This window comes from Symphalangus syndactylus, chromosome X (genome assembly GCF_028878055.3).
Source record: "Symphalangus syndactylus isolate Jambi chromosome X, NHGRI_mSymSyn1-v2.1_pri, whole genome shotgun sequence".
NCBI lineage: Eukaryota > Metazoa > Chordata > Mammalia > Primates > Hylobatidae > Symphalangus > Symphalangus syndactylus.
In genome coordinates this window covers 28,984,013-29,008,430 of record NC_072447.2, presented here as the reverse complement: position 1 = coordinate 29,008,430, position 24,418 = coordinate 28,984,013, and the positions used below count along the sequence as shown (strand labels likewise).

At 36.4% G+C, this 24,418-nt stretch overlaps 2 protein-coding genes across 10 annotated transcripts in view; one reads left to right on the top strand and one right to left on the bottom strand.

Moving 5' to 3' along the window:
• Nucleotides 1-7,975, bottom strand: part of MOSPD2 (motile sperm domain containing 2) — a 48,612-nt gene extending 40,637 nt beyond the window's left edge. For 2 of the 3 annotated variants that reach the window (XM_055268061.2, XM_055268060.2), the window contains exons 1-2: nt 7,605-7,732; nt 7,384-7,453 (exon numbers count right to left, since the gene is read on the bottom strand). In XM_055268061.2, coding sequence (XP_055124036.1) covers nt 7,384-7,453; nt 7,605-7,613 — 79 coding nt within the window. In that variant the 5' untranslated portion in view covers nt 7,614-7,732. Of the gene's footprint in view, nt 1-7,383; nt 7,454-7,604 lie in introns of all 3 variants that reach the window. The other variant, XM_055268059.2, reaches the window with a different exon arrangement.
• Nucleotides 7,976-8,056: 81 nt separating this feature from the next.
• The window catches only part of FANCB (FA complementation group B), a 190,103-nt gene continuing 173,741 nt past the window's right edge, over nt 8,057-24,418 (top strand). For 5 of the 7 annotated variants that reach the window (XR_010119591.1, XM_063634547.1, XM_063634544.1 and 2 more), the window contains exons 1-5: nt 8,057-8,156; nt 12,097-12,217; nt 15,553-16,573; nt 21,756-21,908; nt 23,152-23,244. Coding sequence is in view for 6 of the 7 variants with exons in the window: in XM_063634547.1 (XP_063490617.1) it covers nt 15,623-16,573; nt 21,756-21,908; nt 23,152-23,244 (1,197 nt within the window). In the remaining variant the exon portion in view is untranslated. The remainder of the gene's footprint in view (nt 8,157-12,096; nt 12,218-15,552; nt 16,574-21,755; nt 21,909-23,151; nt 23,245-24,418) is intronic. The other 2 variants (XM_063634545.1, XM_063634546.1) reach the window with 2 other exon arrangements.

Genomic DNA, 24,418 nt, shown 5'->3' with positions numbered 1-24,418 from the left:
ATACAAGATCTGAAACTCACGAAGAAAGGGTAAATCAAAATAGTAGTAAATATATGGTAAGTAAACAAACACTGATGTATAAAACAACAATAATAAATTGGGGGAGTGGTGAGTTTGGGGAATCACGTTGTGCTAAGCAGTGAACATATCTTATAGGTAATAGAAAAGAGGGAACACTCACTCTGAAGCTTAGATAATCTTGATGTCAATATTGCACAAGAAAAACACTAGAAAGGAAAATTATAGGCCAATTCAAGAATACAAATGTAAAATTCTTAAACTATTAGTAAACTGAATTTAGCAATTTATTTTAAAAACCTTATCAATGTAATCTACCATATTAACACAGTAAAGGAGAAAAACCAAATGAAAATGTCATCAAATACAATAAATGTGTGCAAAAGATGAAGAAACTGCATTTGGTAAAACTCAATCATCAATCATGATGGGAACTAAACAAAACAAACAAAAAACCCAAACTAGCAAACCAAAAGTGGAAGAAAATGTCTTCACTTTGATAAAGGGTATATACAAAGATCATACTTAATGGTGACATGTTCAGAGCTATCTTTCTATCATCAGGAATAAGATAAGTAGGCTATTATCACTGGTTCTATTCAACAGTGTTCTAAAAGTTCCAGCCAATGTAGTAAAGGAAAAGCATTGAAAGATTTAAGAATTGGAAAGTTAGAAAGAAAACAATCAATATTTCAAGGTGGTTATTATGTACATAAAAAAATCCCAGGTAAATTATCAGAATTTATAAGAGTAAATTCAATATTAATGGAAAAAAGTCATATATATTTCCCATAAACCAGCAACCATCATTTAGAAAATATATATTAAGACATACCATTTAAATAACAGCAACAAAAATAAAACACATACAGTATTTGGGAAGAAATATAACAAAAGATTGTGTTAACCACTATAAGGAAAATGATAAATCTTTCAATAAGGAAGACTTTAGCAGATACAAATATATACCAGGTTCTTGGATAAAAAGACTCAACCATGATAATGTCAACTTCCATGAAATTATATTCTGATTTAACATAATACCACCGAAATCCCAACAAAAGTGGTTTTTGTTTTGTTTTGCAGAAACATGATAAGCTGACTCTAAAGTTTACATGGAAGAAATAAGGGCCAAGAAGAGTTGGAAGGAGTAATTTTCACAGAAGCAGAAACCAAAGGTCCCATAAAGGTATGAAAAAAAAAAAAGCTCAATCTCACTGGTATTCAAAGACATTAAAACCACAATGAGATCTCCCAACATGCCCATCAGAAGGGCAATTTTTTTTTTAAGTTACAGTGCCTATTTTTAGGATGTAGAAAAACAAGGATGCCCAAATACTGCTGGTTAAAATGAAAACTGGTACAATCACTTTGGGAAACAGTTCAGCATTACCTACTAAAGTTGAATGTGAAACAATGTGCCTATTCTACCACCTACCCATTTTACTGGTGGAAACAAACCCTAGAGCAGCAGTTCTCAAACGTTTTGGTCTCAGGACACCTTTTACACTCTTAAAAATAATTGCGGACCTCCCGAAAGCTTCTTTGTTGATATGGGTTATATTTATTGCTAGTTACTGTATTAGGTATGAAAATTGAGAAAAAGAATTAGACATGAGAACATAAACCACACAGTCTATCAGCCATCAGAACAATGTCATCATCACATGCCACCCAGCCTCTGGAAAATGCCACCATATGCTTGTGAGAGGATGAAGGTGAAAAAGGAAAATGGTAGTTTAGTATTATGAAAATAGTTTTAACCTCTCAAACTCCTTGCAATGTCTCAAGGAACCCCAGTTCTTGAACCAACTTTGAGAACCACTGCCCAAGAGAAATTCTTGCACGTGTGCACCAGACATGTATAAGGATGTTCATAGCTATACTGTACATGATACAAAAACCTAGAAACAACCCCAAACCCATTCATTGGTATATTTATTCTATGAACTACTATACAGCCATAAAAAGGAATAAATTAGTTATATCTGACAATATAACTGAATTTTGAGCAACAGACGCAAATCATGAAAAAATATATTCAGCTTTAATATAAAGTTCAAAAAGAGGCAAAACCTAATGAAGTACTGGTGAGGAATATGTCATAGGTTGTAAATCTAATGAGAAGTAAGAGAATGAGTAACACCAAATGCAGAAAAAGTAACTGTTCCCTGAATAGCAGGCATGGGGATATGCAGGAGGCTTCTAAAGGTACTCGGAGGCTCTAGTTCTTCGGCTGAGTAGCGAGCACATGAGTGTTTATTTTATTCACGTTTTATACATTTTGTACATAAACAGAATTCCAAAACTAAAAATTAAAAAATAGTAAACCGTTGGCATACCAACATGGCGCATGTATACATATGTAACAAACCTGCACATTGTGCACATATACCCTAGAACTTAAAGTATAATAAAAAAAAGAAGAAAAAAATAGTAAACCAAAACAAAACAAAAATTAAAAGACTAGAAAGTCACTTTTAATGGCAAAAACCGCAATTACTTTCGCACCAACCTATTAACTTAATAGCCATAGAAGAAACCACAAAGGAATGGGTAATTTCGAATATATTCAAAAACTGAAAAAAAGTAAAAGTGACATAAACAAGAAAAGCCCAGAACAATATTAAAAGTCATACTAATAAAAAAATGTTTAAACTACAAATGGATGTAAATGCATGAAAATAATTTACCCTTATTAGCAATCAAAAGCAAACTAAAACAACCATCAGTTAAGAAATAACAACACTAAATATGAGTAAGGGTGTGGTAAGACTAACACTCTCCTACAAGCCGGCAGGAATGAATGTTGGTGCAACTTCCATGGAGGAAGTTTAGCATGTATGAGCAAAGGCCTGAAAAAGATAAACACTCTTAAAACCAATAATTCAATTTCTGAACATGAATCTTAAGGAAATAATCTGAACTACTGCACAAAAAACTGTATTAAATGAAACTGGAAAGAATCTAAATGTCCATAAAGGGACTCTCTAAGACAAAAGATAAGAAAGCTATCTTTTATTTATAGAACCAGATATTAAATGGCAATATACAATGTTGCTTACTTCATAAATACAGAGAAAATCATGTCAATAAAAATGTATAACACAGAAAATTATATACAGAATATATATATATATTTTTTGAGATGGAGTCTCACTCTGTCGCCCAGGCTGGAGTGCAGGTGCGATCTCCGCTCACTGCAAGCTCCACCTCCTGGGTTCATGCCATTCTCCTGCCTCAGCCTCCCGAGTAGCTGGGACTACAGGCGCCCGCCACCACACCCGGCTAATCTTTTTTTTTTTTTTGTATTTTTAGTAGAGATGGGGTTTCACCGTGTTCGCCAAGATGGTCTCTATCTCCTGACCTCATAATCCACCCGCCTCGGCCTCCCAAAGTGCTGGGATTACAGGCATGAGCCACCACGCCTAGGCCAGAATAGTCTTCTAACTTTGTTTTCTTAAGTGTATAGAAAAAAGACTGTAGGCCGGGCATGGTGGCTCACGCCTGTAATCCCAGCACTTTGGGAGGCTGAGGCAGGCGATCACCTGAGGTCAGGAGTTTGAGACTAGCCTGACCAACATGGAGAAACCCCATCTGTACTAAAAATACAAAATTAGCTGGGCATGGTGGCACATGCCTGTAATCCTAGCTACTCAGGAGGCTGAGGTAGGACAATCACTTGAACCCAGGAGGCAGAGGTTGCGTGAGCGAAGATCATGCCATTGCACTCCAGCCTGGGCAACAAGAGCGAAACTCCGTCTCAAAAAAAAAAAAAAAAAAAAAAAGACTGTAAACAATGTATCCACTGTTATGACACCTATCTCTGAATGGTGAGTTTATGGGGGTTTCTTCAGATATTTTTGGTATGACCCAAATTAATTTAAATGAATTCATATACTTGTAAAGCCAGACAACAAACCTAATTACAAAACACACAAACCTCTCAATGGCTCTCCATATTAACTAAAGTACAAACACATCACTTTGGTGCCCAAGGCTCTCTACACTGTATTCCCACTGTATTTAGCCATGTGTGCTTACCCTGCTTAAGGTTATCAAAGTAGACTTCCTATTGCTTCCGAACATGCCCCATGCCTTTTGACCTCAATGCCTCAGTTCAGACTATTCAACCTGCCTGCATCACCTTCTCTACCTGGCTGAGTTCTACCATCTTCCAAAGTTCATGAGAAACATCACCTTTTTAATGAATTTTTTTCTAACTCTGTGCTAAACTAGTCACCCCAGCCAGATGTTATTTCTCTCTTTGACTTTTACAGAAAATATTTCAGCACCATTACTCTTAATACAATTTGCCTTAATTTTAATAACTATCTCTGTTTTAATGCCTCTACTAGGTTGTAGTAGTTTGAGAAGGGGCTCTACCCTTCCTCCGCTCTTTCTCTAATAGATACACTGCTTCCCAGAATTAGGCATATAATGAGTACTTAAGGAACTTAATAAATTATTGTCACAAGAGATTAGTCTCATTCCTTGGGCATGAGAAAGAGGAAGAAAGAATGGGAAACGTTTCTCATTTGAGACTCAGCATGGAATTTCTCAGAAACAATAAGGAAAAAAGTACCATAATTAGGGGGTAATATTTCATTCTTTTTGCCAGCTAAAAATCTATACATAATGGTAACTTAGTTTCTATGGACACAAAAATGTGCTTGGGATTCCTAAGAACCTACCTCCAAAAGCATTTCTGGAATACAGTTTGTGCTTGAAGTGACACACTTGCAGAAAATAAATATTTTCCTTTAGGAAAAACATCAACTTTGCTTAAGTCTGCCTTAAGCCTCTTCTGAAACAATATTGTTAATGACAATAGAAAGGGTGAAAGAAAAAGAAGGAAAGTGGATGTTCTAAACACCTGAGTTAATTTCTAAAAGCAAATTCTAAGGGGAAAACACAGGCAAATTAAAAAAACAAACAAAAAAAACACCCCTTTTATTATCACTTTCCAATTCTCCCTTTATCTGTTGTCATATTCCAGGAAACGACTGAAACCTTAAGGTAAGAAGGTCTTCAAAGGCTTCTATTTTCTTTTTCCATGCAAATCTTTACAATTGGACCAATCTTCTTACGTATATATTTAAGTATTGCTATATTCATTCAGTAAGTATATATTGATAACTGTGCTGGGCAAACAGAGGTGAGTAAGACACACAAGGCCTCTGCTCTCAATGTCTACAGGCTGCTACAGAACCCATGTATATTCTACTGGAGGAAATGAAAAACACACAAACCAATGAACAAGATAATTACAGATTACGATAAGGGCTGTAAAGCAGAGAAAATAAATAAGACGGAGACATTTAATAATCAGTGAAGGCCTCTCGGATACACTTAAACACTGAAGAGAAAAAAGGACCAAATCTTCCCAGGCAAAGAGAAGTGGAAAAGTCCGAAACGGAAACAGCCTCATTCTGTTTGAGGAACACAAGGCAGTGTGGCTAGTCATGGTTTTTCAAACTGGGGGTCACATTTTAAATTGTGATGTTAAGTTTGTGGGTAATTGCATTTTTTAAAAGGAAGTCAAATAGAAAAAATACATCGAGAGTCACATGTTTTCAGAAGTATTCTTTAACGAAATTTTGCTTCAGTTATGTGAGTGTGCACATGTTTGTCCTGGGTTGCAACATATAACACGTATCTTACTTTGAATGGTGGTCAAATCTGCACTAAGCAAGCAGAGTAGTAACAGATGAGGATGGGGGGTGGGGGGCTGGCAAGAGCCAGATCACACATGGCCTTGAATTATAGGCCACCATAAAAGAATTGGGATTTTATTCTAAACGCAGTTGGAAAGGCACTGAAGGGTTTCAAGCTGGAGAGTGACATGATCTAACTTGACATCATGGTATTGCCAAAAGATTACTGTAGTGAAAATCAGAAGACATGAGCACTAGTCCTGGCCTAGCCAATAACATCAGAGATTATGAGCAAATCTCTTAATCTCTCTAGACCTCACTTTCTTCATTTTAAAAATGAGGAGGTTACCCCAAGATGACCTTTAAGATCTTGTTTACTGCCTAATTTCTGCCTGTATTCTGCTTCCTCCCTTGGGCATAAATAAATGACTATTGGGGTGTTACTAGCTCATTAGGTCGAATTCTGAGTTACTTCTTAAAATATTATAAACCATGTATTAACAGCTATAATAGTGACATTTCTGTAGAAAGCAATTGAAGAAGGATCTCTTTATTGGAACCAGCTATATTATTAGAAATGGGAACTCTGGGTGAAAAGTGAATCAAGTGCTTTTGCAATTCTCTGGAACAAAGTTTGGGGTGTGAAGAAAATTGGCAAGGAGGTATGAAAAGATTTGCTGACAAGTATTTGAAACCGATTTCCATATTTGTTCTATGTCATCAACTAATGTATAATCTAGGATGGTTTAAAGTTGCAGGGAACCTCTGCTGAGTACTAGTCAAGATGTAAAAGCTTAACTCCTTTCACAGTAACCAAAATGACAACTGAGGCAAAATATTCACTGAGAGTCTACTATATGTTAAGACATGCTAGATGGTTTGATATGTGTTTTTTTTTAAAAAAAATTAATCCTACTAATTTTATTATTTGCACTTCACAGATATGAAAACGGGCTCAGAATAGACAAGTAAGCTATTTAGTGGCAGGGTCAGGATTATAATCAATCTTAAGGTAGGCAACATATAAATCCTTATTTAATTCCATATTTACAATAAGTTATTCTGTATGTTTTACAAACTTACTGTACAAGTATTAAATATTCAGTTAAGTACCTGACAACTCAAGTATCTGTGACATCTGGACACAGAATGTTCAACCTATAAATCAATTCTGGACTCATAGGTACTTTGCAAGATACAGTTTGGGATAAGAACTTGTTCCAGCATTGGAGGGCCCATTCTGTGGGTAGCATGCGGGTTGTATGAAAGCCAAATCAAACAAAATATCCAAGGAATTTGTATACCCAATTAAGTACACATCAATAGTATTATGGCAGTTTCCAGGTACATTTTCTCTAGTGTTGCTGGTGAAAGGCCAGCAGTGGAACCGTGGACTGGACAATGTCACTCGTGTTGTGGGCCTAACAAGTATCCTGCAAGTTCCATAAACACGAGGGCATGCTAAAAACTTAACCGATTTCCAACTTACATTAACCCTTTAAAGGGAGCATGGGACACACCACTTGACCATTTGAAGCAGTGCACACGGCTTGTCATGGAGAGGAAAACCTTTGAGACGTACCCAGCATCATTCCTGTGAGGGTCGAAAGGGTCCCTAACACCTCCCACAAATACACTCACAAACACTCCAGCAAAGTTGGGGATGCTCACTGCACACCTTCCTTAACACCCGGAACAGAGTACCCACCTGTCACATACTCAGCTTCGAACCTCCGGCGGGTCTCAGAGATGAGCTTGGCTTTATTCTGGGCGTGATTCTGGATGGGAGACACGACGGGACCTTAGATACTACTTGCATCAACCCGCTTACCCTCAACCCAGCCCACCTGCACACGGGCGCTCGGTCCCCGGGCCTCAGAGGCGGCTTCCGGGTCCGCGGGGCCAGCGGCGGTGCAATAGGCTCCTCACCTCGGCCATGATCACGGTCGTGGATGTGATTGCGGTTGTCGCCGTCGCCCGTTCTACCGTCGCCGACCGAGTATCTCATCACCCGGCAGTCCCGCCCAGAGGTAGACAGAGAAGGGTGGGAGGGGGAAGCGGTCGCGTGACACGGAAGGCAGACAGAAGCGCCGCCGCACCGCCCAATCCAATGCGGACGCCTGGGTCTGGAGGCGGGACCAGGCCCTCAGCCTAGGTCCCATTCGATTCTCGTTGGGCCTCGCCCCGCGACATCCCCCGCACTGCGGTCCCGCCCCCGCCAGCCGCGAGATCGCCGGCGCTTCCCCCGCGGAGCTCCGCCCTAGAGAGCTCGCCGGCTCTCTGCTTTCACAACACTCCCCAGGGCCCCGCCTCCTCAGCCTCCCTTGGCAACCGTCTCCTGGCTGGCTTCTCGGCTCCGCCTCCTCTGCGTTCAACGCAGCCTCCGCCCGGCCTCCCAGGATGCAGCGCGCTGGCGGGAGGTTTGGAGCGGATGGCTACTGTATCCGCGTGGGGCCTCCGGTATGTTGCCGCTGCGTTGAGGTAGGATGGGGCTGGCGAGTCTTCCCTTCCCGGGACTTCGCAGAGGGGGCGATGGGGCTGGATTTCCTCCCCTTGTCCCCGCATTGCGGGAAAGAGGGAAGGAAGCGGGCATCCCGAGACCTGGGTCTGTCATTCCTTTGAATGATAATTGGATTTTAACTGCTACATTCGCTTGAAGCTTTTTTTCATCCCTTCAGTATCCTTCCAACTTGGAGTGTGAGATGCTTAATGAGCAAAATATCTCTGAAATCTTTAATCTCAAATAATTATATTAAGTTAAATGATAAAAGCGTGTTTCGGCTTATTAATTAAGGTAGTTGTGTTGAGCCGGGGGGTGGGGGTGTGTGTGTGTGTGGGGGGGCGGTTTTACCACCCAGGGGACCTTTGGCAACCTCTGGAGACATTTTTAGTCGCCACTGCTGGGGGCCGGGGGCAAAAGAGATGCTTACTTGCTACTAGTGGATAGAGACCAGGGACGCTGCCAAACATCCTCCAGCGTACGTGAAAATTCACAACAGTTATCTAGCGCAAAATGTCAATAGTGTCAAGGTTGAGAAAGATTTAAAGGGACTGGAACAAATTTTGTTCGTCAGTCAAAAACAATGGAAAGAAAATAGTTGCGCATACAATATTGCCTTTTTTAAAGTTGAAAGATACTGAAAACTACAAACAAGTTGAAAGAATAGTCCCCCATATTTCCATCAACCGTAGTCATCCATGACAGAATGGCATGTTAGCATCTTTTGTCCTAGACTTTTAAATATATTTACATTTTTTATGGGAAAAAATGAACACATTGTTTAAACGTTGTTTGACTACATCCTTAAAAGATATTTCAGATATAACTAAAGTCTCCTACCTCTACTCACCTATCCTGGACACTTCCTTGTCCAGAATCAACAGTCATTCAGAATTTGGCATGAAATGTTTACAGTTTTACATTTTTTATTTTGGATCATACTGCCTGGGTTTGAATCCTGGCTCTGTCACTTCTTATCTGGAAGCCTTTGAGAAGATCCTGAAACTCCATGCCTCAGTTTCTCCATCTATAAAATGGGATAGTAACAGTGCCTATGTCATAAGGATGTTGTGAGGAAGAAACGAGTTAATCCAAAGTGCTTAGAGCAGTACCTGGCACTGTTTCTTCAGGAAAAAAAAAAAAAATAGTACATGGCACTATTTCTTGAGAAAGCACTCAGGGAATGTAGGTAGCCATTGTAGGTAAATAGAACATATATAATGCTGTTTTGTTTTAATTTACATAAATAATATACTGCAGTGTACATTTGTCTGCAACTTAATTTTTAATTCATTTTATTTTTGAAATTTAACTATGATTTTATATATATATATACACACACACATATATAGATAGATAGCTCTAATTCATTCCTTTTAACTCTTGTTTGATAGTCCATCTATACTCATTCCCCTATTGGTGTTCATTGAGGTTTTTACTTTTTTATATTGCAAATATCAGCACAGTGAGCATTCTAGAGCAATGTATTCATTCATATGTGGGATTATGTCTCTGGGTTTATATCTACAAATGAAACTACTGGGTATATGCATTTCAGTTGACTGCCAAGTTACCTTCAGCGTCATCTCTCCCTTTTATTTAAGTACTCATAATTTTCTTCTAATTGTTAGCTCTTTTTCCAGTCTGATCTCACTCACATCTTTAACACTGTCACCACGATCTTTATAACTCAAGAGTACAGTCCTGTGATTGCTGTTTTTGAAGTCTTTCAGTGGGTTATCATTACTTATATGAGAAATTTAGAAGTCCTTAATATGATATAAAAATCTTCTTTAATGTAATCTTCCCAAATTCTCTAATTTAGTTGATCACGATTCTCTCACATTTACTCACATTTCAGGTATATTAGATAATGTTGAAAAAGGTGAGATCAATTCTGTATAGGCCCCAATAAATAACTTTTGTAGGGAAAAAAAAACTTTTAACAGTGGCCCTGTTTTGTAGGAAAGTTAACTTACTTTGGTTAACAATGTCATATGTCTTGGAAAAACAACATCTATCATTATTATCTTCATAAAATTATGTTCAGTATTATTAGGTGCCATTTTAGTTGGGTGTCTTAATTCTACTTTTTTCCCAAGGATACTTTCTCTTGGTCACAGTTAGTATGGTTTCTTAGACTTTTTGGACGTCATCTGCTCTTCTAGGATAATCTGGAACCACACTGATAGTTTATTTAAAGAATTGTAACATTTATAGGGCCAAAATGATTTATGAGCATTTAAAGAGAATGAACAACATGTTTGTTAAGAGGCGGGCAGTAAAGAGTAGATGAGGATGATAATTTTATTGCCAGCCTACTATTTTTATGTTAGCATATGCTTGTATATATTATCATTTTTCTAGTATACACACACATCTGTTTTAATTTTATATATAAAATAGATACAGTCAACTTTGATGTATGGTAATATAGAACAGGAAAAGCTCAAATTAATTATGTAGTATTTTATAAATAATCTACTTTCTGGTTTCCACACCCCGCCCTGCCACCCTGCCCCGCACCGCCACTCCTAGTTACTTCTTCTGTATCTTCTGGAGCCACTGTTATAATGTTAATAAGTAAAAAGCCAAATAGCCCATAGGCTAGAATAGTAAACCTGGGGCCCTGATAAGCAGGGTTTAAAATAGCGAGGGTTTGCTTATAATTGGACTAAGAACCTCTAAATTGAACCTTAGTTTGATTTGTTTCCAGATATGTTTCTATTTTTTAAAAAAATGCCAGTTATTTCATGGCCTGCAGGTTTTATGAACATATGCCAAGAACTTTAAAAATAGATGTTGCAGCAGCAATACTTAATATCTACTGTCTTAGCAGTTACGCCCCAATAAAGCTGGGAAAAAAGTTAAAATTCATTTTAGCAATGAATTAAATTTTAATGATTAAGTATTACTTAGATATAATAAATAGCAAACATTAAAAACAAACGAGATTGAAAACATGTTGCATCAGTATAAAATACAGTGGATATGCACATATATGTAAATTCAGTAAGTCATGCAAAAACTTTTCACTCAGTAGTCGTAAATAGTCATTTATGTTTTTAGATCAGTTTAAGTTCATGAAAATAAGTTTGCTTTTTGCCTGGAGATTGTATTGAAAGCAGGTTGAATTAGGATTATACAACAGAGTTTTGAATGCCATGCTAAGCTTCATAGCAATGATTTGCAAGCTTTTTTTCTCTACACCATTCATATGTTCAATACACAGTGTTTAGCATCTATTTTTCCAGGTAGTAATTCAAGAATCACAGGTCTATTGAGAAAGGCAAGGAGCATGTAAGCTTTTGGATTAGGGGGTGGACAGTGACAGGATCAAGTGTGTGTTTTAGAACAATTAACTGATGTATTAAATAGCATAAATGAGTTGATATATTGGAGGGAAGAGAGATTAGATTAAGGAAGACTAACTAAGAGGCTTTTACCTCAAGCCTGAGAGATCACAGCCTGAACTATAGTAGTGGCAACTGGAACAAAGTTGGAAGATAGATGTTTTTAACTTAGAGAACTTGATGCCATTTAAAGAACAAAATGTAAGGAGCCTAACTTTCATAAATTCTGACCATTTTATAATCAGATTTTCCTTACTCCTATCACACTTAAGTTATTGGTAAGTGAACCAGAGCATTGTACTGATTAAACATTAGTTGTGATATTTAACATTAAAATAATAAAATTCGTACAGAGGTGTTTTTTGTTTTTGATATTAAGAAATCTGAAAAACTTTGAATAGGTAGTAAAAGATGATGAATTCTTAGAGCTTTACCTCAGAATGTGTAATTTTCATGCTTTTCCTTTCTAGAAATCTAGGAAACCTGACATGGGATCTTTGGTAAATACATTATTATTCATACATTTTGATGGAATATAACTAATATGTTTATTTTCTCTAAACCATAGTTTCATAAGTAAAAGCCACACCTTTGATTTACCTACCCTATCTTCTTTGCTGATGAAGCTGAAACTACTCTGTGATGCCTGTTGTCCCAGATCTTTCTGTTAATTGCCTAACAACAAACCAGTAAGCCAATGACTTCCTTTTTTCTTATTTACCTGTTTTTATTGACACATTGTAATTGTATGTATCTAGAGAGTACAATTTGATGTTTTGATACATATATATATATATATATATATATATATATATCGTATAATGGTCAAGTCAGGGTATTTAGTGTATCCTTCCCTCATGAATGTATCCTTTCTTCCTGTTAAGAACATTCAAAAACATCTAGTTATTTTGTAATAAGTAATAAATTACACCTTAGAGTTAACTATCTTTACCCTATTGTGCAATAGGACACTAGAACATATTCCTCCTAATTGTAGCTTTGTACCCTTTGAGCAACCCCTCCCCATCCTCCCATCCTCTCTCCTTTCCCCAGTCTCTGATAACCAGTATTCTACTTGCTGCTTCTATGATAGCAACTCTTTTAAAAAAATTTTTAGATTCCAGATATTAGTGAGATCATGCGATATTTGTCTTTTTGTGATTGGCTTATTTCACTTAACATGATGTCTTCCAAGTCCATCCATGTTGTTACAAATGACAGGATTTCATTTAATTTTGTGGCTGTATTAATAGTATTCCACACTATGCACCAAAAATTGGTGTATATACCAAATGTTTTAATCCATTGATTCATTGTTGGCTTGGGTTGATTCCATATTTTGGCTATTGTAAATAGTGCTGAATAAACATGGGGGTGCAGACATCTCTTTGACATTGATTTCATTCCTTTGGATATAGACCCAGTAGTGGAATTCTGGATCATATAGTAGTACTATTTTTAGTTTTTTGAGGAACTTCCATACTGTTTTCCATAGTGGCTATACTAATTTACATTCCTACCAGCAGTGTGTAAATGTTCCTTTTTTCTCCATGTGCTTGCCAACCTTTGTTATCCTTTGTCTTTTTAATAATAGCCATTCAAACTGGAATTAGGTGGTATCTCATTGTGGTTTTGATTTGTGTCTCCCTGATGATTAGTGATATTGAGCATTTTTTTTGTATACCTTTTGACCATTTGTGTGTCTTCTTTCGAGATATGTCTATTAAGTTATTTTGTCCATTTAAAAAATTGGGATATTGCTGTTCTTTATATATTCTGATATTAATCCCCTGTCAGATGTATAGTTTGCAAATGTTTTCTTACATTTTGTAGGTCGTCTCTTTACTTTTTTTTTTGGCTGTGTAAAAGCTTTTCAATTTGATGTAATCTCATTTGTCTCTTTTTGCTTTTGTTGACTGTGCTTTTGAGATCTTATTTAAAAAATCCTTGCCCAGCCCAATGTCATAAAATGTTTCCCCTATGTTTTGTTCTGGTAGTGTAATAATTTCAGGTTTACATTTAAGCCTTTAATCCATTTTGAGTTGATTTTTTATATGGTGAGAGGTAGGAGTCTGGTCTCTGCATGTGGATCTCCAGTTTCCTAGCACCACCATTTATTGAACAGACTGTCCTTTCCCCAATGTGTGGTTCTTGGCACCTTTTTCAAAAATTAGTTGGTTGTTGGTGCATGAATTTATTTATGCCTCTCCATTGTGTTCCATTTGTCCATGTGTCTGTTTTTATGTCAGTACCGTGCTGTTTCAGTTACTGTAGCTTTGTAGTATATTTTGAAGTCAGATAGTATGATGCTTTTAGGTTCGTTCTTTTTGCTCAGTATTGCTTTGGCTATTAGGGGTCTTTTGTGGTCCCATATGAATTTCAGGATTGTTTTTTCTATTTCTGTGAAGAATGTCATTGATATTTTGCTAGACATTGCACTAAGTCTATAGATTGCTTTGGGTAGTATGGCCATTTTAACAGTATTAATTCTACCAATCCATGAGCATGGGATCTTTCCATTAGTTTGTGTCATCTTAATTTTTTTTCATCAGTATATTATAGTTTTCATTGTAGAGATCGTTGACCTTTTTGGTTAACTTTATTTCTAGTTATCTATTTTTTTTTGTAGCTTTTGTAAATTGAATTGTTTTCTTGATTTCTTTTTCAGATAGTTCGCTTTTTAGCAAATAGAAATGCTGCTGATTTTTGTATGTTGATTTTGTATCCTATGACTTTACTGAATTTATTAGTTCTAACAGTTTTTTGGTGGAGTCTTTAGGGTTTTCTCTGTATAAGATTATGGCATCTGCAAACAAGGACAGTTTTACATTCTCCTTTCCAATTTGGATGTCTTTTCTTTCTTTCTCTTGCCTAATTGCTTTGGCCAGGATTTCTTGTATGCAGTATATAGAAGACTGAATAATGAGATATCAACAACTTTTTTTATACATGTGTTCAATATTGAGGATATTCTTTTGTCCTTTATTTTACTAATTCTCTCAAGTTGCCTTTCTTACAATGAGTTTGTTCAGAATAAGGGAATGCATGCCAGGGCAGAGTGGTAGTTAAAAGTGTAGACTCCGGAGTCAGAAGGCCCCTTTTCCAAACTAGCACCATTGCTGATTTCTGTTAACTGTGGATTAGTGTTGTAACCTTGGAAAATTTTCATATCTTCTGTAAAATAAGGCTTTCTTGCTTAAAAGGTAGAATAATAAAGGTACTTATTTTAAGACAATAGTTATTAGAATTAAATAATGCATGTATTGTACCTGCCATATAATAAGCTTGAATGATTGATATTATTTAATTCTTGTGTTCATTATAATAAATTATGTTAATCCTCTATTTTTTTCTAATTTGAATAAGAATAGTGACTTTGTTGGGTCATACAAATGCATTGCCTTTGTAAACTAAGATTTATTTTTATTAATCCTATGGAGATTTTTTAAAGCCTTGTTACAGCATCTCCTATTTTTATTCCTGGGGTTTCTTTTTTGTCTTAGAGCCTGTATAGGCTCCTGTCTCTAGAAAGCAGAAGCCCAATTGCCTGGGCTGTGGGAGAAGTGTAACTGAAAATCAACGTATTTGGGGAGAGTGAGTTGCAAGACAAGTAAACCACTAATTGAATTGTCATTCTAAAGGGGCTAAGGCAGAGCGTGAGAAACCACATTAGAGTTGTTAGGTTTGAAACAGAGAAGAATAGCCCTTAAGCAATTTTCTGAGCCAGAACAAATATCTGAAGTCACTTTTAATAGAGCATCTAAAGCTTTAAATATATGCCGTTAACACATTCAGTTATCTTTTTTGATATGGTTATTTGTATTCTTAGCAAACTTTTTTAAAGCGTCTACAGAAATAATATTTAGGATTGTTTTATAAGTATGATATTGTCAAAATAGCATACAAAGCTTAAAATGTTTACTTAATAAAATTGTAGTTACCCATGTTGTAGTTCTCTAACAGAAACGTGTTTTCTTTTCAACGCTTCCTACTTCATGGCAGTTTTTCCTCATTTCTTTTTTAGGTTTAGAAACATCAACTGGAATCAATTTGCATTTGAAAATTAGATCAGCACAAAGACTTGATATTGTGGAATGACTAGCAAACAAGCAATGTCATCTAACGAACAAGAAAGGCTCTTGTGTTATAATGGGGAAGTCCTTGTTTTCCAGTTGTCTAAAGGAAATTTTGCAGATAAAGAGCCTACAAAAACACCCATATTACATGTCAGAAGAATGGTATTTGACAGAGGAACAAAAGTATTTGTTCAGAAGTCCACTGGATTTTTTACCATAAAGGAAGAAAACTCTCACTTAAAAATCATGTGTTGCAACTGTGTGTCAGATTTCAGAACTGGAATTAACCTCCCTTATATTGTGATAGAAAACAATAAAAAAAATAATGTTTTTGAATATTTTTTACTAATCCTTCACAGTACCAATAAATTTGAAATGCGTTTGAGTTTTAAACTAGGCTATGAGATGAAGGATGGCCTAAGGGTCCTTAATGGCCCTTTAATTTTATGGAGGCATGTCAAAGCATTCTTCTTTATCTCTTCTCAAACTGGCAAAGTTGTTAGTTTGTCAGGTAACTTTTCCTCTATTCACTGGGCAGGGGAGATTGAAAATTTAGGTATGGTTTTATTGGGACTAAAGGAATGTTGTTTATCTGAGGAAGAATGTACTCAAGAGCCTTCAAAATCAGATTATGCAATTTGGAATACCAAATTTTGTGTATATTCTCTTGAAAGTCAAGAAGTATTAAGTGACACATACATTATTCCTCCTGCTTACAGCAGTGTGGTGACTTGTGTACATATTTGTGCAACTGAGATCATCAACAACCAGTTAAGAATATCTCTCATTGCCCTTACTCGAAAGAATCAGCTGATTTCATTTCAGAATGGAACTCCTAAAAGTGTGTGCCAGCTTCCATTTGGAGATCCTTGTGCAGTTCAACTTATGGATTCGGGTGGAGGAAACCTCTTTTTCGTTGTATCCTTTATATCCAATAATGCTTGTGCTGTATGGAAAGAGAGCTTTCAGGTACAACACTTATTGTGATAATAATTCAGTTGGTGGTCTCAGACCTTTTAAACATTTGTATACTTCATAGAGTTCATTCTGGAGTCTTATTGTCTAAGTCAGTTTTCAGTTCTGTACTTGAAATGATATATATTACATTGTTCTTTTTTCTTAAGGTTATCTGAGTACAACCTGATGGTGTTTTTTTTGTCTTGCCATTTTGAGTCATAAAGCCTTCGAGTTGTTTGGAAATGTGTAAATACATATGTAACTATAATTATGTATTTTTCTATTATAACTTTCTAATTTTTATTAATATGATAGTAGATGTGCATTTTCACTTAAAATAAGATTATTAGTGATTTGACTAGATAGATAAGCCTTCCTGGAAAATTCAAATCAGTTTTTCATCTTTTTATTTTTATTTTTTTATGTATTTTTTGAGACAGGGTCTCGCTTTGTCACCCAGGTTGGAGTGCAGTGGCGTGATCTCGGCTCACTGCAGCCTCTGCCTCCCAGGTTCAAGCAGTTCTCCTGCCTCAGCCTCCCGAGTAGCTGGGATTACAGGCATGTGCTACCACACCTGGCTAATTTTTATGTTTTTAGTAGAGGTGGGGTTTCACCATGTTGGCCAGGCTGGTTTCAAACTCCTGGCTTCAAGTGGTCCGCCTGCCTCGGCCTCCCAAAGTGCTGAGATTACAGGTGTGAGTCACCATGTCTGGCCACCTTTTTAAACATTTATAATTATCTATTTAAATTTACTTGTCTCTGATTCATTTCTGAAAGTGAAATATAGAGAAATTCCTTGAAATCTGGAGAGACAAATAATTGTTCTCCATAGACAAGTGATAAGCATTACTTTTTCTAAAAACTTACTCAGAGATTTTTATTATGTTATATTTTGAAATGCAGAACTGACCTTTGAGCAAGTATTCACTTTTTTAAGTTTGGAAATTGCTCTAAAATATTCACTGGTATTGAGAGTTAAGTAACAGGTAAAAAGGCACAGAAAACCAATAGGAAATTAGAGTTTTGTAACTGGGTGTCTCCACCAATAATATTTCTCTGACTCTGTATTTCTGGGTAATGTTGCATCCTCCTGGTTTAAAATGTATTCAGTTATGTGATTTGAAGTGTTTATGAATTAAGACAAATCATCATTACTAGTTAGAAATGTCTCTTTCAAAAGTAGTACACTACACAACTTTTAGTTTTTGTGCTACTTAGGAGAAAAAAGCAGATATTGCTTTATTTTGTGTGCCCTGTCCATTTAATTAGAAGCTCAATGAAAATTTATATCATTATATTGTCACCTCTATATGAAATATTGTTAAACGTTTTAGAAAGTTTGAAATTCATTTTTAAATGTGAATCATTATTGTTTGTGTGGGGGGAGGAATGTCAAGTTGGAATTGTGAATCAGGCTTTGCCTTACCAAGTACTTTTATATTAATAGGGATTATTTTGAATTTCTGTAATACATATGTGTCCTCTATAATACATAGAGAATGCAAAAGGAAAATAATTTGAAAGCTATCCTATTTTATTTTGAAAGCAATCTTTTAAAAGCACATTATACATTTATTTGAAAGTTATTTGGAATTGTCTTTTTCTATTCTCTTTTTCTTTAAAGAAATGGTAGGGGAAGAACATCTGGTATACCCTATAGTCTTTTACTGTAGTCAAGGTAATATAATAGAAAGAACACACTTACCTGGGTTTGAATCCCAGCTGAGCCACTTACCAGTGTTACCTTAAGGAATGTAATTCTTGTGAACTCATTTTCCTCCTTTATGAAATTTGGGATCATCCTGACTCTGAGAGGGGAGAATTAAGTCAAATGACATTGTAAAGTGTCTTGCACAGAGCTTGACACACAGGAGGAACTCAGTAAGTAGTAGCTATTACTCTGTTATATTACTGTTAGACGAAAGCCAGGGCTGTCATCAGTTACTTGCACCTACTCAAGATCCCCTATTCACCTAGATAAGGAAAAAACAATTCCTTTATATGTCATTAATTGCAATCCTCACTCTCTTGAAGTGGGTCCCCTGCTTGGACCCTGTAAAGCTTTGCTGCTAACATGTTACCCAAGGCAGGAGACTGCATCATTCCCTGTAGGTGGACCTATAATTGCTGCTTCCCTGACCCAAAGTTGTATTCTAGTGCACTCTCTCTACAATGGACCACTATCTTTTCCACATGTTACTTACCTAAGTCCCTACTGACTTACCCCCTAAGTTGCTTCTTCAGGAATTCTGTACTTCTAACCTGCTCTCAAATGCCCTGTTTTAAAAGCTCTGGAATTCACCCTGATATCTACAAGTAAGTGCTTCAAAGTTGCCTCTAACTCTGCCACTTTGGGCATATTCAGGTCCTGCTTCTATCTTGGTGTTACATTTATACTCAACTTCTTAAAAAAAAAAAGGGAAATATTAGTTTAGGGTAAAATATTCAGTTACTTTAAAAACAGAAATAAGGCTGGGCACGATGGCTCACGCCTGTAATCCCAGCATTTCAGGCTGCCGAGGCAGGCAGATCACTTGAAGCCAGGAGTTGAAGAGCAGCTTGGCCAACATGGTGCATGCCTGTAGTCCCAGCTACTCAGGAGGCTGAGGCATGAGAATGGCTTGAATCTGGGAGGTGGAGGTTGCAGTGAGCTGAGATTGCCCCACTGCACTCCAGCCTGGTTGACAGAGCAAGATCTGTCTGCAAAAAAAAAAAAAAATTAATTAAAAAAAAACAGAAATAAGAGCTAAGAATCTAGAAATAAAGTGGGAATAGAAATAATTATGCCAAAACCCAGGTTAAGAGAAGTAATTACACTTGAACAATTACCTTTAGTTTTAACAGTTAAGGCAAAAAAGTAAATATGGTGGGTTTTACAACTGAAGGGAACATACTACAAGGGAAAAGATTTTTTTCTAACATTAAGTTCTGAGAAGAATTTACTGTTTGTGGTATTTTATAAAAGGTTTTGAGTAATAAGATGAATACCTTATTAAATAATAAGGTGGGTCTTTGATAGCAGTTTTCCCCCCAAAATAGAAAGCAATAGAAGCAGTTGTCCTTTGGGTTGGCTATCGGTCCATCCATCCATCTATCCTTTTATTACCTCATTCCAAGAAGGAATTAAGCCAGCTTACAAAGATAGGTAAAATACAAACAAGCATAAATTAGAGTAAATAATGAAAATCAAGGTTAGTGTTTTCCCAGATCAGCACTTCATAAAAGCCCGAGGTATGATGTTTAATGTGGTAATAGGACTTGAAACAGAGCTGAATCTCAAGGAATATATGATTAGCTTTTTCTTCTTAGGCTTTCTCTCTTGAGTAGAAATTGTCTCTGAGAGTTTTGACAATCTATGTGGCAGGCATTTCAAAATTGAGGTCATTGGTTGGGTGTAGTGGCCCACGTTTGTAATCCCAGTGCTTTGGGAGGCCAAGGTAGGAGAATTGCTTGAGGCCTGGAGTTTGAGACCGGCCTGGGCAACATAGTGAGACCCCCATCTGTACAAAAAATTAAAAAATTAGCTGGGTGTGGTGGCATATGCCTGTAGTCCCAGCTACTTGGAGGCCGAGGTGGGAAGATTGTTAGAGCTCAGGAGTTCAAGGCTGTAGTGAGCTGTAATTGCGCCACTGCACTCCAGCCAGGGCAACAGAATGGGACTCTGTCTCAAAAAAAAAATCCATCTGTCAATAAAATTGAGGTCATTGTCAAGTATACCTGAAGCATAGCTATTGGTGTGTTGTCAACAGAGGTTAATGTGTTCTGGTGCTGTGCTGTCTAATATGGTAGCCACTATCCAGATGTAGTTATTCAACTTTTGAAATGTGGCTAGTCTGAATTAAAACATGTTATAAATGTCAACCATCAAATTTCAAAGATGAATAGAAATGGCAACATCTCTCAATTTTTTAATGATTACATTGAATTGAAATGACAATATTTTAGATACATTGTGTTAGATATATTAAAATTTCATCTTTTTACTGCTACCAGAAAATTTAAAATTATATGCCTTATATTTGGGGCTCACCTTTCTATTGGATGGCACTATTCTAGAGCTATAGATTGCAAATATGTGTGCACACATGCATGCATACATAGTTCTGTGCTGTTTGCCTGCCAAACACATTCCTATTACTAATGTCTCTTCCCGTAGTCCATTATACTCCATGATACTGGTGGGAGAAAGGGAGAATATGGGTTTACAGATAAGCTGTCTCTCTGCACAAGTGAAGAATCAACTTTGGAAATTAGCCTTATAGGGGAAGATTCATATTTGGGTATGTGGATTGAAGAGCCTTACTTTCATTCTTGCTCTAATGTGAGCTACCTTCCTGTATCATCTAGACGATGTATCTGTGCTCCTGGAATTCTGAGAAGGGGTTTTAGATTTTTTGTCTCAGGGAGAAGGGGGATTTGATCCTCATGGTGTTAGTTTACCCTGGGACCAATCTTGAGGCTTTCAGCTATATGTACCTTTAAGAAGTTGTCCTCTATTTTAAACTTGAGGTCTCAGGTTCTGATATAAACTGACCAAATAATTCCATGAGGCTAGGATGGTTCTGGCTGTCCCACTTTTAGGACCCGTCACCTGTGTACCTGATACTAGCTGTATTCCCCTCCACACCCACATCAGGGTTTAAGGTTTTAAGCTCATCTTGACTCTATTATAGGTTATTTTCCATTAAGAGCTCTTAAGGTGTCTACTAGTACTGTCTGGTTACCTAATGCAACTGAATTCCTTGGGTAATTTGCCTGATCATAAGTACATATCCACTAAGACTTATGGGAATGAGGGTCATCCTTAAATTAGCTGTGCGAGAGAAAGAATCTTCACTAGAGTTTGACTCATGATAAATGTTAGAATTTCCAAAGGTTAGTCATGAAAAGTGTTAGAACTTATAAATAGATTACAATAAAATTTTGATATAGAAATCAAGAACGTGACAGTCCCTGGACAAACCTGAATAAAATATTAAATCTAAGTACCTTGCTATTTATAAAGTTGTTATTACTCTTATATTTCCTCATCCCCTAATATCTTTATTTTATTTTAGTTTTTACTGTTTTCATTACTCATTTATAAGATTGAGTTTTACAAATTACAACTACATGAAACAAAAGGACTTAATTTATTTATTTCACATTTGATTTTTTCTTGTCTGTTCCTCCTATAATGCTCCCTTTCTTTTAGGTTGCTGCTAAATGGGAAAAACTTAGCTTAGTACTGATAGATGACTTTATTGGAAGTGGAACTGAACAAGTACTCCTACTTTTTAAGGACTCCTTGAACTCAGATTGCCTGACTTCATTTAAAATAACGGATCTTGGAAAAATAAACTATTCAGTAAGTTCTATTTACTTATTATATGGTATTTTAAGAACCATTTTAGAAAATTTAAGTGCTCAAAAGCTTTGACCTATCATTTAAATATTGGTGGTTTTATATTTAAAATTTTGAACTTTAAAAATATATAGATTGAATCTTTTAAATATATACATTGAATCTCCTTTCAACAAATGTTGTACAGATCGACCATGCTTTTGATATAAATTTGAATTATAGTACATTTGGTGAACACTTAAGTGACGGCAGTACTATAACTTTATTCTTGTTTCTGAAAATCATATTTTATACCAATAAATATAATATTGGATTAAATAAGGAATAAAATGAAGCAAAACTGCTTTAATAAAGGAAGTAACAGCTCACAATATCTTGAGATATTGGACATAAGGGAAATTACGCCCCTGAAGTTTCAGATCAATACAAAATCTCTCTAAGCCTCAGTTTTTTCATTTGTAAAATTAGCATAATTTTAATTTTCTCCAGTTATGGGATTTTAGGATTTTTTAAAAAGCTAATGAGAGCCCAGGAATTCAAGTCTGCAGTAAGCTATGATTATTATGTTGCACTTCAACCTGGGTGTCGGAGCAAGACACTGTCTCTTAAATAAATAAATGGAAAAACGTTTACTCTTTAAAAAGAAAGCTAACCAGCTGATACTTTGTAAAGCAGTATATAAATGTTAGGTGGTAGTAGTAGGAATCATAATAATTTTTTTCTAGTTACAAGAAGATGATGGGGAAAATATATAGTTTGCCTTTGCCTTTTTTTTTTTTTTTTTTTTTTTTTTTTGGAGACAGAGTCTCGCTCTGTCATGCCCAGGCTGGAGTGCAGTGGTGCAATGTCAGATCACTGCAACCTCCGCCCCCTGGGTTCAAACGATTCTCCTGCCTCAGCCTCCCAAGTAGCTGGGATTACAGGTGCGTGCCACTATGCCTGGCTAATTTTCTGTATTTTTAGTAGAGACAGGGTTTCACCATGTTGGTCAGGCTGGTCTTGAACTCCTGACCTCAGGTGATCTGCCCACCTCGGCCTCTCAAAGTGCTGGGATTACAGGGGTGAGCCACTGTGTCCAGCCTATAGTTTGCCTTTTATAAAATAGTGTGTAGCATGGGAAACTGTTCTGACTGGATATACTTTAATTGTATTTTGTTAGTTTTATGAATTTTCAATTGTTTCAAAATTTCAGTCTTAGTGTATTTATTTATTTATTTATTTATTTATTTATTTATTTATTTATTAGAGTGAACCATCGGATTGCAATGAAGATGACTTATTTGAAGACAAACAAGAGAATCGTTACCTCGTGGTTCCACCTCTAGAAACAGGACTGAAAGTTAGTGTCTGTTTGCTTCTTTTGCTTTTCGATTAGTGTTATTCTAAATGAAGGAAAGAACATTGAAAGAAAGGTCCTTAAAGTATAAGCAACTTGGTGCTTGGGGAAAAATGGTATTTCAAAGGATCTTTATCTTTTTGGCACCTCTGTACAAATATTATGATATTACTTATAAATGTATCATCTAAACATGATACCTTTTTTGTAGTAAGACTATATAGATTTAATAAGCCTCATGAGAGAAAACAGAAGCAGCTCACTTTTGAAAACAGATTCTTTCTGGGATCAGTGTACTACAGTATCTTTTTAGAGTAGCAGTGAATATGATAAATCATAATACATTCCAGACATGAACAGTTTACTCTCGTATTTTCCATAAAAAGCTCCCTTAAAGAGTTTTTTTTTTTCCCTAAATGTACCAAGGTAATGAACATTGCCTGTAAAATACTGAGGCTTTGCAAAGAAATGTCAAAACAAAACAAAACAAAACAAAAAAAACCTAATGATTGTATGTGATTCCACTACTTTGCAATAACCAATTTTAACACTTTGGCATGTATATTCTTGCAGATTTTTAAATGAATATGCGCGTTAACATAGAAATGTGATTATAAGATGTATGTTCTTTTGTAAGCTGCCTTGTTTGTTTATAGCATTTTCAAATATACGGAAACATTCCAGGAATACAGTGATTATCTCTGTATCCCCAATACATTCAGCTCTTGTTACTTTTAAAAATCTTATTGGGGCCGGGCGTGGTGGCTCACGCTTGTAATCCCAGCACTTTGGGAGGCCGAGGCGGGCGGATCACGAGGTCAGGAGATCGAGACCACGGTGAAACCCTGTCTCTACTAAAAAAAAATACAAAAAATTAGCCAGGTGTGGTGGCGGGCACCTGTAGTCCCAGCTACTTGGAGAGGCTGAGGCAGGAGAATGGCGTGAACCCGGGAGGCGGAGCTTGCAGTGAGCTGAGATTGTGCCACTGCACTCCAGCCTGGGCGACAGAGTGAGACTCCGTCTCAAAAAAAAAAAAAAAAATCTTATTGGCCTCATGTGTTTGTGTGTGTATATATTTTTGTAGAACCATTTAAAAGTTGCAAATGTTATATTTCACTCATAGGTATTTCAGCAGGAATCTCCTAAAAATAAGGATATTCTCCTCATGCAGCTGCAA